Raw genomic sequence first — 19,262 nt, forward strand, 5'->3', positions numbered from 1 at the left:
CAAGAAAAAAAATATTCTGCGCAGAGCATGTAAGCGGCTCTCGCTTTTCTTCCTTTAAACCCTTCCATCCCTCCTCCCGCTTCAATGAGAAGCCAGCAGAGCAAGCTGCGTAGCTCTCGCTGAAGCCAGAAGAGCAAGAGCGATAGCTGTGCAGCGCCTCTTCTTCTGCTGGCTTCCTAGCAAAGCGCGATGAGGGACGAAAGGGAGCCCTTACAAGGGAGCACTGAGCAGAGCCTGGCAGCGGCTCTTGCTGGCTTTTCTGGGAGGTGGGGGGAGGGACAGAGAGCAGCCCGCCAGTCCCTTCTCCCTCCTCGGGGAAAAGCCAGCAAGAGCAGCAGAGCCTCCCGCCTGCATTCGCATCTGGGTTGCATACAGGCTCTGCTCAGCCCTCCCTTTAAAGAGCCATGCAGAGCGTGTGTGCGGCTCTTGCTGGCTTTTCCCCAGGAGGGAGAAGAGCAGCCTGTCAGTCCCTTCTCCCTCCTCGGGGAAAAGCCAGGAAGAGCCGCACACACGCTCCGCGCAGCTCTTTAAATTGAGCGCTGAGCAGAGCCTCCCGCCTGCATTCGCTCCATAAGACGCACACACATTTCCCCTTACTTTTTAGGAGGGAAAAAGTGTGTCTTATGGAGCGAAAAATGCGGTAAATGTCCTGGTTTATTAAGCCAGAATTTGATTGTGTGATCTGGGCCACTATGTCATGATGGACCCAGTTTAGGCAGCTTTAAAGTAGGATTGGGCAAATTAATTGATTGCTAAATTGAGCCAATATTACTTTGAAACATCACATAAATCAAATTACAATTGAGAATTTGATACTTCACAGTAATCTTGTATACTTAATGGACTAAAAAGTTTGTGATTGCCTGTTTCTGAGGCCAATTCCTTCTCCCTACCCATAGTCAAATGCCTGAGATGCTACAATGTTTATGAATGTTAGAAATACTATATAGTTACTTTTAAATATTACTACAGTCCTGACTTAGTTTAATGAACCACTTATGGCTCACTAGTATAAAGTAGCAACCAACTAGTATAGTAGCAACCAGCAATTAAAGATCATTAAAGAGCATAGTGTTTTTTTTAAAAAAAAGATTAATGTATCTGAACGTTAAAAAGTATACTTCTTCACATCCTAGTTACTGTTTAGTGAATGTGACATCATTAATTAATTGCTATTTTTTCATGTTGCAACTACAAAACAATGCCCTTTAACACATTCAAAGTAGGAGAAAAAATGTGCAAAAGGATACTTTCAGCTGTTGAACATTATTTTTCTTTATACGGTACTCAATAGTGAAAAGGGTGGTGCAGGAGTGCATCCTGCTGGACTTTAGTAAAACTGCAGTTAAAAATTACAGATAAATTTTTATTTCTTTAAAGTAGTGCAGATAATAACCCCAAAGTCTAATATGCAAGAGCATTAAAATCAAACATGGTAAATACTGAACTAAATTGTTTTCAGAAGACAAGTGAGGCAGGAACCAAGTCTTACCCTCTTATCAAACCTGATGTTTTCTGCAATGGATCTGGAAACGTCAATAACAGCACCTGACCCTTTAGTCAGCTGCCAAAATCCAATTTTAAGGTCTTTTAATGTTTGAGAGCAGGTTTTGCTTCAGGAGAAGTAAATGTCAGATGTGCTGGGCACATGACTTAGAGAGAAGGTGTAAATTTGGGGCTATTAATGGTTGCTTTAATGGAATGAACTTTTAAGATAGGTGAGCTAATATTAGAAACTAGATCCCATTGGCCAGATACAATGGAGGGTAGTGTTCAAGCGGGGCTATTTCCTTCTAATGCTCCTTCTTTGGACATTTCCCAAGAAATTTAACTTTTTCCAGCTTTCACTATCTTTCCCCATTTCTTGGTGATCCACAAAACGTCTGTATGAGAATCTTCCTCACTTCAAATAAAAAATTACATCCTCTTCACAGTTTTTTTTAAAAAAGATTTGTATCTCTATCAGCACATCAGATAAAACATACTTCTGATAAAGGGTCAGCTCATGCATATTTCAATAAGGATTCGTGTAATTTTAAAATCTCTCTCTCTGTTGTCCCCTATTTGCATCAGAATGCCTTGGATCTATTAATATGAACACACTGAAAAGGAAAAAAACTTACTGATATAGTACTCTTGCACGCTGCTTGTGTAACCATATATGACAGAGTAACCAAAAATCACGACCATGACAACATCCCTGCTATCCAGCTCCACTATGTGTGCAGAATGACCCTCGACTGCATATTGCTGGCCATGAACAAGTACTGCTGGAATTCTGGTACTCCACGTTTGACTGGGTATGTTGAAAATCCATAATTCATCAGTGACATTACCAGTATTTGTTTCAATTTTGCCTCCATACATGTAAATGTCATCCTGTTTGGAAGGGGGGGGGGAGAGAAAACAAAATGAAATTAATACAAATGTCAAAAAGTACAAAGCAAAAACCAGCAAAACACTAAAATTGTGATAATGTTATGCTATGGAAATGACACTGGCTTCTAAATTACACTTGATTTATAATACATGTAATAATTTAATTTATAATACATGTAAATCAGCTCTTACACACAATGGACATAGTCCAGTGTTTACCCTTCAGAACCCCTGGGTATCTACTGGTTTCTAGTTTCATTATTCATTTTATTATTATTCCAAGTTTAGAATAAACTGCACTCATCTTATCCCTCCCTATTCTCTCTCAGTACATCAACAGATACACAGTGAGAAAACAGCCCCCCTAAAATAACATGATGCCTCAGAATAAAGCTTCAGCTGCAAACCCCACCATGAGGTAGGCCTTCATCTCTATCCACATTGGCATTCCTCTGTTACCTTCTTGCCCTTTGAACTATTGTCTTTTCCCATACATTTTGTTGTTTGTTGGGAACAGTTCACAATACCCATGCCACAATCTATTCCCTATTCCCATATGCTTCCGTCCTTTATGAAATATTGTTCCTAAACAATTCCCTCGAAATATATCTAAGTTAAAATGCTTCAAAGCTGAGATTAATCTTGTGGTTAAGTAATAATAATAATAATAATAATAATAATAATTTATTATTTATACCCCGCCCATCTGGCTGGGCCTCCCCAGCCACTCTGGGCGGCTTCCATAAAAACCAAAAATACAGTAAAATATCACACGTTAAAAACTTCCCTGAACAGGGCTGCCTTAAGATGTCTTCTGAATGTCAGGTAGTTGTTTATCTCTTTGACATCAGCTGGAAGGGCGTTCCACAGGGCGGGCGCCACTACCGAGAAGGCCCTCTGCCTGGTTCCCTGTAGCTTTGCTTCTCGCAATGAGGGAACCGCCAGAAGGCCCTTGGCGCTGGACCTCAGCGTCCGGGCAGAATGATGGGGGTGGAGACGCTCCTTCAGGTATACTGGACCGAGGCCGTTTAGGGCTTTAAAGGTCAGCACCAACACTTTGAATTGTGCTCGGAAACGTACTGGGAGCCAATGTAGGTCTTTCAAGACCGGTGTTATATGGTCTCGGCGGCCGCCCCCAGTCACCAGTCTAGCTGCTGCATTCTGGATTAGTTGTAGTTTCCGAGTCACCTTCAAAGGTAGCCCCACGTAGAGCGCATTGCAGTAATCCAAGCGGGAGATAACCAGAGCATGCACCACTCTGGCGAGACAGTCCGCAGGCAGATAGGGTCTCAGCCTACGTACCAGATGGAGCTGGTAAACAGCTGCCCTGGACACAGATTTGACCTGTGCCTCCATGGACAGCTGTGAGTCCAAAATGACTCCCAGGCTGCGCACCTGGTCCTTCAGGGGCACAGTTACCCCATTCAGGACATCTCCTAGTTAATAGCAACTGAATGTTGGAATGAGTTTTGCTTGCAGCAGTAGGTGAATCTGAGAAGCAGATTGTCCCCAACCAGTGTTGCCTGCATCAGCTGCTAGGGGAACTTGATTACGTATCTCCTCATTAAGAGAAAAACATGTAGAATTCATTTATACTGCATTCCAATATAACACACATTTAAGTTGCAATCGTATAGCCATTTACTTGGGAATATGTCACACTGAACTCACTTCTTCCAAATTAAAAGTATTTACTATCTAATGGTATAATAATGTAATAATGTACACTTATGATATAACAGTTTAGGTAGAAAAGCAGTCTTCAAAACAAAGGAATATAGCTCTGCTACAATCCTATGCCTGCTTACCTGGGAGTACGCTCCACTGAACTCAGTGAAACTATTTATGAGTAGAAGTTTGAAAAAATATATAAAGGAATGTGAGGACACCTTGCTCTTTTAACTTAACTTCATAGAACTGTAGAGTTGGAAGGGACCCAAGTGCCACCTAATCAAAACCCAACTTGCCCTACATCTTTGACAATACTGTTTGTTTGTTTATTTAGACCATTCTATACTGCTTAAAGGTGAGGCTCCAATACTTTGGCCACCTCATGAGAAGAGAAGACTCCCTGGAAAAGACCCTGATGCTGGGAAAGATTGAGGGCACAAGGAGAAGGGAACGACAGAGGACGAGATGGTTGGACAGTGTTCTCGGAGCTACCAGCATGAGTTTGACAAAACTGTGGGAGGCAGTGGAAGACAGAAGTGCCTAGCGTGCTCTTGTCCATGGGGTCATGAAGAGTCGGACACAACTAAACGACTAAACAACAACATACAGTGGTACCTCGGGCTACATACGCTTCAGGTTACAGACGCTTCAGGTTACAGACTCTGCTAACGCAGAAATGGTACCTCCGGTTAAGAACTTTGTTTCAGGATGAGAGGAGAACTCATGCTCCAGTGGCGTGGCGGCAGCTGGAGGCCCCATTAGCTAAAGTGGTGCTTCAGGTTAAGAACAGACCTCCAGAACAAATTAAGTACTTAACCCGAGGTACCACTGTACTGCTTAAAACATGAAAGTATCTCTAGGGGGTGTACAGAAAACTAAAACAATAATAAGTAACTTAAACAACAAATTATTAAAAATGTACATTGTTACATATATGAGACCTGTGGGTATATGGCTGTATATAAATTCAATAAAAATTTAAAAAAGAATATTACATTGATACAAATTGCTAACAAATATAGACCAAGATCAATTCCTACTTATTCTGACACAGCTCCCCCTCTCAGCCTCCCAGTTCACCCAGAGCCCAAACAAACTCATAATTCCCCCACAATATCTCACTACCAGGTTCCTAGAAACTCCTGACAGCATCCTAGTCTCTCACTGTAGGCTTGTTTATATGAGCAGGCAGCAAGGTGGATGGAGTTTCCTTAGGCTGCTGCAAACTATGTCTCATTCGACAGTTAGCTATGCTACACACCCCAGTTCTAGACTAAAGCAAGTTTGGTTTGGCAAGTTTCCTGGAGGGTCCTAAGGATGGCAGATAGGACATCCCTCCACTCACAGATCTTCATCTGGCCTCTGCATATCACTCCTCCTCCAGCTGCTTACTAAGGAAAGATGAGTGAGTGTTACATTATTATCTGATTGTGGGGGGTGGGGGTGGGAGAAGTTGCTCAATATACTGAGAAGCCTTTCTACATGGCAAGCTAATGACTATGCTTGAAACAAAATGTATACAGCTGTACTGTCTCTGAAAGACTTGATTCATTCTCCTATCTTCATTGCTCTTTGATTCTTGTCAATCAGCAGGTGGGCAGGAGAGACTGAGCAGTGGGTGAGATGGGAAAGGACCTGGATAAAGGCCAGTGTGCTTGGATGAGGAGGCCCTGTGGGCTGTATCTAACCTGTAACTGGAGATTTCCCACCCCACCTCTTCCCTAGAAGTTTGCAGCTGGTGTGTAAATGCAAAACTATCAAAGTTTGCCTAGAAAAGCACTGTGGGGAGGAGATCCAATCTTGTATGGTGCTTGTGGCAGTGAAGCTTTGCCACAAACAGTTCGTGCAGGGAACATACACTCAAGCAGGAAGAGAAAGTAGAAAGGAAAAAGACTGAGAGGATGGATAAGAAAGCCAGAGAGTAAGTTTGTGTTAATGGTTAACAGAGATTGTGTTAATGGTGATTGGGGAGGGGATGAACATGGGGGAAGGGGATTTTCACACAGTCCATTGGAGGGGAGAGTTACTGTGCATGTAGGTGAGCTACTTATCAGTCCAAAACCATTTTTATTTGTAAGTCTCCAGAAAAAATGCAGTGCCTTTTAAATGCTTGAAGTTGGCCTAATTTTGTTCAGTGTTTAATCAAAAATGTCCCAAACTTTCCATAGCACAGACATAGGTATCTAATTAAATTGAAAGTTAACCAAGCCCAATCAGATGAATTGGTACAAAGTTGAGAAACAGGACTCTCCTGATTTTCATTGTGTAATACAAATGGTCACTTTTGAATTTGCTTGAGTCACTGTCTTATAAAATTCAATTCCATTTAATGTAACTGAATTACAGTTTTTTTTTAATTGGAGGTGACATTGGCTAAATCCAAGTCTTCACTTCCTCACAGTTCTCATCCTTACGACCTCTAGAAAAAGGCTTGGAAACACTCCATGTTTCTGAGTGCTACAAGAACCCATTGTGCAAACTCAAAAAAGACAAGCCAATTTCGAGGTGAACTTGCCCATTATTGATGGGCAGTGATGAATTAACCACATCACCTTGGGCCATTGCAGCAATTGTTATTAACTTTTAATTACTGCTATTCATATAACCAAATCTCAGCATGACTTAATTGTTCCTTTAATTACCAAGAGAGGTAATAAGTGATTATCAATTGCTCTTTTACATTTCCTCCCAAAGCTGCAAACTGTAGAATGGTACTGTACTACAGAACAACAATGTCACATTTATGAGCTACGGATCTGAAAGAGCAAGGAAGAGACCTGCATGAAGTGACTCAGCCTAGGCTCTTCCTGTCAGTGTCTGAAATTAAACTTTTCTATCTCCACACAGTCATTCATGTCTACCAACCCTGAATGTATTTCCAGGGCCAGATCCATCAAAAATCTGTCTCTTCCTAATAGATGGATAGAAATGATAATTTAACCAGCTATGTTTCCCTTGCCGAAATGCTGGATTACAGTAAAAAGGCATGCCTTGAAGAATTTGCCTTTCACTGCAAATCAAAGATGTAGGCGATTCCAGTGATGAAGACTGTACAAACCTATGAGCTCCCTGACTTACTGCCTACAGTATTTCACCATTCCTTGCCTGACCACTTCCTTCCTATAATCCATGTATATAGCCTCTACTGGCCACAGGCCCATATTCTGCTTTGCCACTCTCTTCTTTTAATTCATGGTGCCTGCATCACCTGCTGTTTTCTCAGCTACCCTGTTTCTCAGCCTTCCTATTACTCTTGTCACATTGTTTAGCAATTCTGACTCTAAGCAGGCCTGAGTCTACTCCTGCCTCTCACTGAAGCCAAGCCCATTCAACTTATTCTGTCCTGTAAAGTTTTCCATGACCATCCTGGCACCGTTTCATTAACCACTTCTTTTCTCACCTACGTTTCCATCAGGAGCCTGGCTTTTAAGTATGCTGCCTGCTTTGAGTGAAGGGCAGAACTCAGAGCAGAACATTTCCACTTCAGTTATAGACACAATAATCAGGTATAGATTTAAATAGTTTCCTTTTATTATAGACACAACTGCCACATGAATATCATGTCTGGATTACGAGCACTTCAGAATACACACACACACAGAGAGAGAGAGAGAGAGAGAGAGAGAGAGAGAGAGAGAGGGAGAAGTGACTGGCCTAAAACTCCAAAAATGATATTAAACCAGGAGCCATCTAATAAATATTCCTACCTCTGCATCTCTTGCTTTCCTTAAACAAAATAAAAGACAGGGAGTGGGGGTGGGGATGGGGAGATGAGTTTCGCAGAATGTCAGCGACTCTCAGAATCATTGTGTGGAAACTGCACAGAGACACCAAATTAATACAGGGAGACAAACTTATCAATTAGATAATTTTCTCTTCCTTCCACTGTGCTCAGTAGACCTTGTACTGATGAATAGCAAAGGAATGAAATTAATACCCTGAGTCTCAAAGCACCATACAGGCAAGTTTTATTGAAATAAATGTTGTTTTTGCTGTGACAGTAGTTTTAGGATCACAGTCTAAAACGTTTTTAAACGAACTGTCACTTAAGATGATCAGTTATTCCTGCATAACATTACAACCTAAACTACAGCAATGAAATTAAATATCTGCAGGATGGAACAATAATTTGAAAAGTGCTTTATAAATAATCATCTAATTTATCCTTCCACAGCCTTGTGATCATTCTTCCTATTTTCTGGAAGCTTTTGTTTGATATTCAAAAACAGGATCAAGTTCAGATCTGTACCTACCAAATAGATGCCCACTTTACAACCTTAACTACTACACAGCCAAGAAGAAAGCAGAAATGTTAGAAACTAGCTCTTCGGCTCAACCAGTGTAAATCACAAATGCAAAACATACAACTTTGAAGTCATAGTCCAAGTGGAGCTTCAAAACCAAATTGTTCTGTATTTCCATGCATGGCTAGTCACTGTTGGGAATGATCCCCTTACCCCAACTGATGTGCTGGAAACAGTACAATTGCAGCTATCTGAAATTATGTTTTATGTTCTCAATTAAAGGTCAGCAGACTGGGTTTGGGCTCAGCTCACAAGTTGAAGGCAGGCAGCAACAGTTTGGGACATAAAAGCTTAATTCATAACCTAAGGTTTGGTTTCGTCTGGTTTTTACAATATGGTGATTTACTGCAAAATAGGATAAAATAATTCTTTACTCAGAATTCTGAAGTGTGTAGGAAACTACCAAAATGAATAGGACATTCAAAGAATGAACTGACAAGACCACATAGACCAAAAAGATTAATTGTCCGTAAAGAATGGAGTTTAAAGCATGGTTATGAAATAACTTCAATACAGGTGTTCAAAAGCTCAGAAATTTATAAAGTTAAATATTACCCTAGATGAGCCAAACCTGATATAAAGCAATAGTGTGTCCATATCTCTGAAGAGGTCCTTTCGATACCGGTACTACATTCCAGATGCTGCTTTCCAAATTATAACTAAAAAGGGTAAAAATAAATATAAATAAATGTGTCAACCAAGGGAATTCTAAGTATATAAATTTTGGAAACAAAATTATTATTTTCAGTTTAGTCATCATAACTATATAATTTGGGAATTAATTGTTATAGTTGGGCTATTATTGGGGTTATAGTTGAAAACTAATTTTAAAATATTAAAAATACAGATGTATTCTAATCGTAAGATGGTATTTTGAATTCTATGAGCCACTTGATCGGCTATATTTCACTTCATTTAACTCTAAGAATATTACTAAGGTGATATAATGAACTATAATTCAAGAGGACAATAACCAGAGGCTGGGGTTAATGGAACTTAATTCCCTTTGTATAAAACAGATAATACAAGTAGCGAAAATGTTCTCACAGCAGTTTTCTTTTCAACAGACAATGTCTTCATCTCGATTCCTAGTCTATTTGAAAGTTATCAGTGTGAAAACCATAATATGTATGCTAGAACATACTCCCTCATTTTCCTGAGCAGCAAAATGTCCAGGAGTAATGCTACAAAATTTAGAATCCTTCGGACAAGACAACCCTAAAGTTTAGGATGATTTACGCTGGTGTGGGTGGTGTATAGGGTAAATGCTATTTATTAAGTAACAATAAATTCACACAAAACAGTAATGAAAGGCCAAGGAAATTACTTACTTTAATATCATTTGGAATGTGCTGTAGTTAAATGCATATCCCCCAATCACCCACATAAACTTTCCATGTAGAACTGCTTTATGCGAAGCCCGGCTTACAGATGGACTAAATGGCTTCACATTAGGTAGAATCCAGTATGACTCCGTTGAAGGAACATTCAAAGAACAATCAGGACCTGTGTATTTAAAAAAAATAATAATGGGGAGAAATAGTTACACCTGAGCTGTACAGCCTCCTAGGCAAAAGTGTTAAAATTATGTGAAGGTTAGATGGAAAAACTACGCTGAAAAAACCAATGTTCAAAACACTTCAAAACGACCTTGACAGATTAGAAAACTGGGTCAAAACAAACAAGATGAATTTTAACAGGGAGAAATGTAAAGTATTGCACTTGGGCAAAAAAAATGAGAGGCACAAATACAAGATGGGCGACACCTGGCTTGAGAGCAGTACATGTGAAAAGGATCTAGGAGTCTTGGTTGACCACAAACTTGACATGAGCCAACAGTGTGACGCGGCAGCTAAAAAAGCCAATGCAATTCTGGGCTGCATCAATAGGAGTATAGCATCTAGATCAAGGGAAGTAATAGTGCCACTGTATTCTGCTCTGGTCAGACCTCACCTGGAGTACTGTGTCCAGTTCTGCGCACCACAGTTCAAGAAGGACACTGACAAACTGGAACGTGTCCAGAGGAGGGCAACCAAAATGGTCAAAGGCCTGAAACAATGTCTTATGAGGAACGGCTAAGGGAGCTGGGCATGTTTAGCCTGGAGAAGAGGAGGTTAAGGGGTGGTATGATAGCCATGTTCAAATATATAAAAGGATGTCACATAGAGGAGGGAGAAAGGTTGTTTTCTGCTGCTCCAGAGAAGCAGACACGGAGCAATGGATCCAAACTACAAGAAAGAAGATTCCACCTAAACATCAGGAAGAACTTCCTGACAGTAAGAGCTGTTCGACAGTGGAATTTGCTGCCAAGGAGTGTGGTGGAGTCTCCTTTTTTGGAGGTCTTTAAGCAGAGGCTTGACAACCATATGTCAGGAGTGCTCTGATGGTGTTTCCTGCTTGGAAGGGGGTTGGACTCGATGGCCCTTGTGGTCTCTTCCAACTCTATGATTCTATGATTCTATGTTCATTGTAGAAACTACTCTAGATTCACTGAAGAACCATCCATACAAAAGTAAAATATTGTAAAATAGTTTTAGTAGTTGGGTAGAAAGGGAAGAGAGATAAATAATGTAAAGAGATAAAGATAAGTGGACAGTCATTGCAGAAAGCCGTATGATTTTTAAACAAAGGTTTACATAAGACCAGACTTTTAGGAATATAGTAGTGTTAAGTTTATATGCTTTCTTTAAAAAAAGGTTAGGTGTGATGCCAAGCAAAAATGAAACAGTCCCATTTATTTAGGGGGGTTTCCCCCCCAGCAAAATACTTCTTTTTCAATGTCTTTGGGCATATTAGTCTTTGTTCTAAAAGAAAATCTGAACAAACTTTAAAAGATTTGGCTATAAACTAAAATTCATTAGCTTGCTAAGAATTGAACAGAAACTTCGGTATAACTTGTGGCGACACATTTGAAATTACTTCAAATACATTTGCTCCTCATTTAGGTTAACAATAATAGATAATAATAATAATAATATTTATAGATGAAATCTGACATCACACTATTAAAATGGTTCTGCCACCCAAACACTATCCTAAGACCATTACAAGTTAATGGATCTGCCTTTGACATAGGTATGAAATCAATTCAGTTCATAATCTTAGATCATACCTATATTTCTACTTTAATAAAGGATAGTGAATAGATCAAATCTTCATCTCATCAGAACCCTAAACACAATCTAAGTTCTTCAATCAGATTTAAGACTACTATGAGTTATAGCTGTCATATTTCAGCAACAACAAGCATTTTATTTATTTAAAGAAGTTCTTGAGCTATACACACAACCAACAGTTACATGAATCAACATGTAAGCAATTATTCTTAACAGACCGATTACATTCTTTTGTTTACAAATTATATCCTGGTTTTTAAAATTGCAAGTTGTCCCCTTACTTTTTTAAAATATGTTTAAAACCAAATGTGTATTAGTTTTAACTTATGGAAGGGGTATTTTTGGAAAAACAGTGACACCAAGTGGTAAAATATATACAAAGCACTGAAACATACCAATTTTAAATAAACACGTTTTTACTTTTTTGTGTAACAAATTTTTAATAAGCAAGTCAGAAAAATATTCAAGACACACATAGTGCCAGTGTCTGATACTTTGACATGGCATACAACATTTAGAGTAATTGTGAAAAATATTGAACTTTACCATTTATCTGAAAAAAGCGAAATCATGTTTTGTTTGGGGAAAATTCACTGAAATATGTGTGAATTAAAATATATGAAGTAGAGTAAAAGGTTGTGTACACAACAGGGTGTTAATATGTGCATGGGTTACATAGATCCAGTTTTTCCATGTGTGTTTTTGTTCACTTTTATTCACACATGAGCTCTTTCAATTAAAATCTATCTCAGTATTTCCCATTCACAGATCCAAGCAGGCAGTGCTTAATGAGATGCATTTACACTGTGTGATGTAGTCCCATCCCTCAATTACTATTACTATTTCCATGACCTCTGGAAGTTCAGGAAACCTGAAGTCTGTTGTGGGTATGCAAACAGGATTTGTTTACCTATGCACGCAAACTTTTTTTTTAAGGCCCATGGAATAGCACAATTATGAACTATCACCACAGTTAAATTTTCGATTATGTTTCATAGTAGACAAAAGGGCTGATTTAAAAATAAAAACAAAAACTGAAATACATGAAATTTACACACAGAAACATACATACACCATGCCTGACCACACCAGGTAGAGAGCCAGCAGCTCATCAAGAAATGCCTTGCCGAGGACAAAGAATGGTGAGGTAGATAGAGGAACAACAGATCTCCTGACTCTTCCCCCGCCCAACGTAAAAAGTCATTGTGTTGGTTGGAGAATAACCATACATGGCCAAGGCACGGTGGGGAAGAGCAACTGCAGGTGGGATTATAGAAAGTGTTTTTTCTTTTTCTTGCCCCTTTTCCTTTCCTGCCTACTATTAGCTGTGAGGGCTAGTTCTATTTTTATTTTAATGCAGCAATTTTCGACAAGAGCAGGTCTGCACAGTTGTTTTAAAAAAATTAACAATGGTGAGAAATTGCATCCAGCAACAACCAGGGGCACTGGACACTATGTTATTTCATTTGAGCGGAAGAAAACAGAATAGCTAGGCTGTGCTCAGGCATTGAGCAAGCAGAACTGAGAGTTGTGGTGAAAGATAGCACCCATGAAAACATTGGCCTATATGTAACAAAACAAAACACAGTGTGATTTAATGCATCCACACTCCACCAATCAAGAAAAACAAATTTAAAGGGGGGAAAGTGTAGGCTGCCAGAGGGCCTTCTCGGTGGTGGCGCCTGCCCTGTGGAACGCCCTCCCATCAGATGTCAAGGAAATAGGCAGCTCTGTTTAGGGAAGTTTTTAATGTTTGTTGTTTTATTCTGTTGGGAGCCACCCAGATGGTCGGGGTATAAATAATATATTATTATAATATTATTATTATTACTTGAATGGAGATGACACAAAAAAAGGAAAGCCCATGAACCCATGGGGTGCACTGAATCCACTTTAAACTGCTCCCTGGAAAAGACCCTGATGTTGGGAAAGATTGAGGGCTCAAGGAGAAGGGGACGACAGAGGACGAGATGGTTGGCAGTGTTCTCGAAGCTACCAGCATGAGTTTGACCAAACTGTGGGAGGCAGTGGAAGACAGGAGTGCCTGGCATGCTCTGATCCATGGGGTCACGAAGAGTTGGACACGACTGAACGACTAAACAACAACAACAAAGTGTGTGCATCCCAAAACTTAAATGGAAATAGATATTGTAATTGGTTAGAATGAGAGGTATTTTCTGTAAAAGAGTTGTTCATGGTGCACTAGGAATCTATTCACCACTGTTACACTGCTGCAATATCACTAACCCCTGTAGTGTCTGCAGCCTCACATAGTGGACAGCATAAAGGCAAAATGAGCAGAGTTAAGTTGTACAGACTGCCCAGATGCAAACTGTGCATCTGGCTGGCTCCACCATGTTTTTTACTGACACCAATGTATAGTTTGGCCCCAGATAATCAACTAACTCTTTAGCAATTGTTGTCCATTTTTAAAAATCATTTATGTGTTGTATTTTAAAGAACAATATATTTGGTACTGCCAGAAAACCCATTGGCTATACAAGAGTAACAGTATTATTAACTAACATATGTGTCAGGCATTTATGAACAGCTTGACTTTTCATTTCCTGGAGCCTGTACATCTGTGTGATGCAGCTGATTGCACCTTTACCTGCAATAGTTTTAATCTACATGTGCTTGCTGCTCTCTCTTGAGTTTTAGGGCATGCCCTCTATGTCCCGGAGGGTGATTAAGCAAGAGGTATTTCTTGGTGGCTGGCATCATTAGGATAAAACACCAGAGATTTCTGCTGTGTGTCATGTGTTAGAAGGATAAACTCCTTAAAGGCTCTGCCATGCTGCTGATTGTTCTCATGCTGGAAAATGCCTAGCTGGGATCAAAACAATCATATAGCTAGTTCTATGTGCCCAAGAAAGTCCCTGGGTGCACCTAAATAATTTGCTTGGATCCTTGGTTTCTCTACATGTGTAGCTGGTGGTCCAAACTACAGAAATGAGCAGGCTTTTGTATTAAGTGAATTGTTACATTAGTTGGACACCTCATGGGAAATGCCTAGAAGCCATTCAAAAACCTACATCAAAAACCTACATCAACAAAAAAGCCTAAAAGAGGCTGCTAAAATTTATTTCAGGATTATTTTACCTGATGTTTTCCTAGCACATGTATAACTTCTGTTCTTGATGAAGCAATTTTGAATGTTGCAAGCATAACTCTTGTTCAAATACAGGACAACAAATATAGTTTAGATAGAACAATAGGGCAAATAAGAACTAAAGGATGAAAGGGAAAAGAGAAAAGATGATTTCCTTCCATTCTCCCACTAAATGTCACTTACCTTCAGAATGTGAGCACTTTGAACTGAATATGTCACCATGTCCACTTATAGCTGAAGGTGAAACAAACAACAGATCTGCTTTCTTTGAAATTCACCTACAGGTAAAGACTACAGTGGGAGCTGTAGGCAATCTGACTTTTACAAGCTGGCTTTTTGTTACTTCACACTTTCCTGTAGATGCTAGAAATGTGGTGTCTTATGAAGTTTTCCAGAAACGGATTTAGCCATTTGACCCCTAGTTCTACACTTCTTTGGGAGGAAAGACTATGTGTTTGAGAAATCTTTCATTTGATATCTCAGCTATGCCTCTGCAGAAACAGAAAGCTATCCACATAAAATCTAAGCTCACTATTAACATACTTTTATATATACTTTTGTAGCATAGTTTCAACAAACGGTGTATCAATAAACTGCTATAGTTTTTGCAGTTTTTTCTTCCATAGCAAGGGAAAAAACCAGAGGAGTCAGTACTGATGTAGTGTGTTACAGCAGTGGTTCCCAATTAACTAAGTACTGTAAACCCCCTGTTTTTCAAAAGCCACGCCATGGACCCTCCAATTTTGAAAATTTTAACATCTCTTATGATTATGTGAATGGTGCCACGGACCTCCTGGTGCATTATGTGGACTCCTCGGGTCCACGGATCCCCAGTTGGGAACCACTGTGTTATCGAGCGTCAGACTAGGACATGTCATACCAGGGTTTAAATCCCCACACAGCCCCACAAATCCCCACACAGCCATGAAACTCACTGTGTGACATTTGGCCAGTCACCATCTCTTAGCCTAACATACAACTTAACAGGGTTGTTGTGAGGCTAAAATGAGGATGAGAATCATGTATACCATCTTGGCTCCTTGAAAGAAAGGTGGGTAGTGAGGAGGAGGAGGAGGAGGAGGAGGAGGAGGAGGAGGAGGAGGAGGAGGAGGATGTCAACATTGTGGATCATGATACTGGCAAAAATATATTTGAGATTTATACTACAGAATTGCTTTACACCAGAGACTATATAAGCAATGCATATATCTTGTAATAGATTTTCAAACACAAACTGAAACCACAGTAGTATTTTGCTAATATGAAGTTTGTAAATTAACTTTATTATACCAAATTATATCAAAAACATACTTTATTTTTATTGTAAACCTTGTCAACTACCAAAATAGCCACTGATCTATTTAGTTCCAGTGGCAAAATTATGAGAGAGCATGTTCACTACATGCTCTAATCCAGTCATGTCAATGGGGGGGGGAGAGTGATGCTCTTGAGAATAACACTGCAGTAGGGCAAAACAGCCATAATGAACCTGACCCATATGCTAAGCTGAACCTATCATCTTTGACAATTTTTAGTGTCTTGACTTTGTGGGGGGGGACGGTTCTGCTGTTCTGGTTTTGTTTAATAATTTATTGATTCCATTGTTTTGTTTTGTTTTCTGTAAACTGTTGTGATAAATTATATACCGCTTGTCCTTCTGATGTGTCTGTGTTAAAAGTAATTTTCACGTTCCAGTACTTTGGACAGCTCCTTATCTTCACAGGCCAACTAAAGAATGGTGAGAAGAATGTAAAAGGAGATCCCGTCAGCTGTGTCACGATTTCATGCCAGGGATGGGAAATATTTTTCCTTCCAAGAACCAGAAAGAATGGCTCCATGGGTTACTTCAAAGCAGCACACTGTCAACACAAATTAGTTGAGAAATACAGATAGCAAACCTGGCTTTTGCTATTTGTAGGTGAGATTTGAATTCAAACTACACCTGCAAATGGACATTTCCCCCTCTGCTGCATAGCAAAACTGTTTGCAAAAGAAAAGTGTCCAATTGCAGAGGCAGTCGGAATCCCAACTACGCCTGAAAATGGACTGATTTAATGGAGGCAGTTAGTGCTGTGAGCAAGCCCTGCTTACCAAGGAAAAATCAGAAGAGTACTTTAAGGACCCCTGTGTTTACCAGCCCTAAAACTGAAATTATGTATGATATCAGCTGTAAGGCAGGTAGTTGTGCTTTGGTGAAAATGGCCTACTTTGGTCTCTGAGGCCAGAGGTTTCTGACCACTATTTTATTTTATGATAACACAGGGCCTACAAAAGCAGAATTCTTAATACATGCAGATTTCTAGTCAATCACAACATCATTTCCTATACAATCCCAATCCAATAAAATTTGAATATTCCAATGAAACATTAGCACTTGACCCTACAGCAGTTCTTGAACCTAGAGCCTAGAGAATAGCAGATGGAGTCTGTACACCCATCACAAAACTCAGTACAAAAGAAGGGAACTACAGATGACACACCTAATAGCTTGTAGCTTGTAGTCTTTGTAAATTGCCTAGCTCCAAAGTTGACATTATGGTTACTATGGGTGTAGTGGTGCCCTTAAGGACATTCCTGCTCAGACTTCCCATAGGCATCCAGTTGACCACAGGAAGAAAAGGCTTCTAGACTAGAATGGCCTAGTCCAGCAAGCTTTTATAATGTCACTCTGGTATCTGCAAAGCCTCTGAGCTCCACTTCCCACCCCCACCATCCACTACTCCCTTTGTCTTGAGGATGGTTACTTTTCTTCCCCTTGGAAAATATATAGATCTGAAGGGAGGAATCGGAAAAACACCACTCTTGCTCACATCCTTTTTCAGCTCCGTGTGCTTTTCAAGGTTCAGATCAGCAGTTCAGATCTGAAATGTACATAAAAATTGACATGGGAGCAGCTGGAAGGAAGGGGGAGAAATCTGAGAGAGGGGGGGTATAGATAGTATTGTCCCATTGCATACTCCCAGAATACCAAATGTACCCAAGGGTGAAAGAAAGAAAGAAAGAAAGAAAGAAAGAAAGAAAGAAAGAAAGAAAGATTGACAATATGTGGTATTAATTATGGTCAATCTACTATATGAAGTGGATATAATTTTATGTCTGAGTTGCTCCTATGGAATTCATAGACATTAGTAGGGAAAGCACTACAAATACTTGGGTGCAAGTATTTGGATTTCTTATCAGCAAGCTTTTTGCTGTTTTTTGAGTACAGATAGGGGAAGACATGAGGATGGCTGAAAAGCAAAAAGCTACATTTCTTTCTATTCTTTCTGTATATCCCATCTTTAGTATTGCTATTCTAATGCATGTTAGATATAGTAAGCTAGGGATTACTAAATACCTATACAAAAACCTTGAATGGACAATATTATAGTGAATACTGAGCGACCATATCAGAAATATTTTTTTGCTTTTAAACAAACTTTTTAGAAGGTGCCTGAATACTAATTTTATTTTCTTTCATAATTCTGTTTACTATACTAGATGCTCATTCCAAAGTATCCACCAGATGTCACAATTGCTCAGAAAAACACAGTATAGTACCAATATCCTCTTTATACCCTGTACTAAAAGGTTTATTACCAAGCCCAGATAGCAGTTCAGCACTTTCACAGCTTCACCTTATACAGCTGACAAGGAGACTAACGACACCCATCTCCAAATGCCCCAATGACATCACCCAGCAACTTCATATTGATGTTAAAGAACCTGAAGGATAAGATGGAACTGCAGGAACTCAAAAACTCAAAGTCTACTGGCTGAAGCAGAAATCCCCCAACACTACTTTTTGAAACCATCCTTACAGGTAACAAGTGGAACCACTGTATCACCATGGCTTCCAACCCAGACCTGCAAGGCAGGCCTAACAAGGTATCATGCTTGAGAACATCCAAAGTTATACATCAAGGTTTCCAAACACCAACCTAAACCCAGAATGAATTCAGTCTAGATAATCTATTTCATCCAAGCACACCTAGATAGCTGCCACTCTCTTGAGCACCGCACACAGAAAGGAAATATCTGTGATTGTAACAACTAACACTCAACCTTCAAGATCAAGTGAGAGTATCTTAAGAAATGGTTTCCCAACCACTACCTTCATATCATTTCAACATCAAAATATTAGCTCCTAACACTGGAGTTAAGTAGGTTCACCTGTCAAATGCAGCTACTGCTCCACAGCCTGGGAGCTTCTGCTTACCATGACATTTCCTGACTGTTCATAGTTACACATAAACTCAGGCTTCAAACAGTATAAAAGAGTCCAAGAGAGAATGGCTAAGGCATTATCCATGTAAATAAAATATGGCTGAAGGACACCTGTCAATTAAGTGATACTCTATGGTAGGGAATTTGCATAAACATGCTCAATGAGTAAATGACCCTAATTATGTGGGGAGAGAGTGCATGTTAAAAGCCACTGGTGTGTTTATTAGTTTGAAGAAAAAACAGAAAATATATAAAATATAAATATATTCCAAAGGTGCCATTAAAATAGTTGCATATAAAATAGGAGATGTCCCAGGTTAAAGTAAGTTCAAGCAACAAGCTGTAGGAAATCTATTTAAATGTTTAACCTGATCCATCTTGAGGCTAAGGGACAAGTCCTTAATCCAGAGGCTCTTGCTTTATTTGAATGACAGAGGATGAATAAGATGTCATTCTGAGTTCTCGCCTAAGTGC

The 19,262-nt window shown here is 39.6% G+C and overlaps 1 protein-coding gene across 4 annotated transcripts in view; it reads right to left on the minus strand.

Moving 5' to 3' along the window:
- ATRNL1 (attractin like 1) overlaps nucleotides 1–19,262 on the minus strand; it is a 498,126-nt gene that overhangs the window by 409,558 nt on the left and 69,306 nt on the right. For all 4 annotated transcript variants that reach the window (XM_053389095.1, XM_053389093.1, XM_053389094.1 and 1 more), the window contains 3 exons: nucleotides 9,686–9,860; nucleotides 8,926–9,013; nucleotides 2,124–2,379 (listed from right to left, as the gene is read on the minus strand). In XM_053389095.1, the coding sequence (XP_053245070.1) occupies nucleotides 2,124–2,379; nucleotides 8,926–9,013; nucleotides 9,686–9,860 (519 nt within the window). The remainder of the gene's footprint in view (nucleotides 1–2,123; nucleotides 2,380–8,925; nucleotides 9,014–9,685; nucleotides 9,861–19,262) is intronic.

Source organism: Podarcis raffonei, chromosome 5, assembly GCF_027172205.1.
Source record: "Podarcis raffonei isolate rPodRaf1 chromosome 5, rPodRaf1.pri, whole genome shotgun sequence".
In the NCBI taxonomy this organism is placed as follows: domain Eukaryota; kingdom Metazoa; phylum Chordata; class Lepidosauria; order Squamata; family Lacertidae; genus Podarcis; species Podarcis raffonei.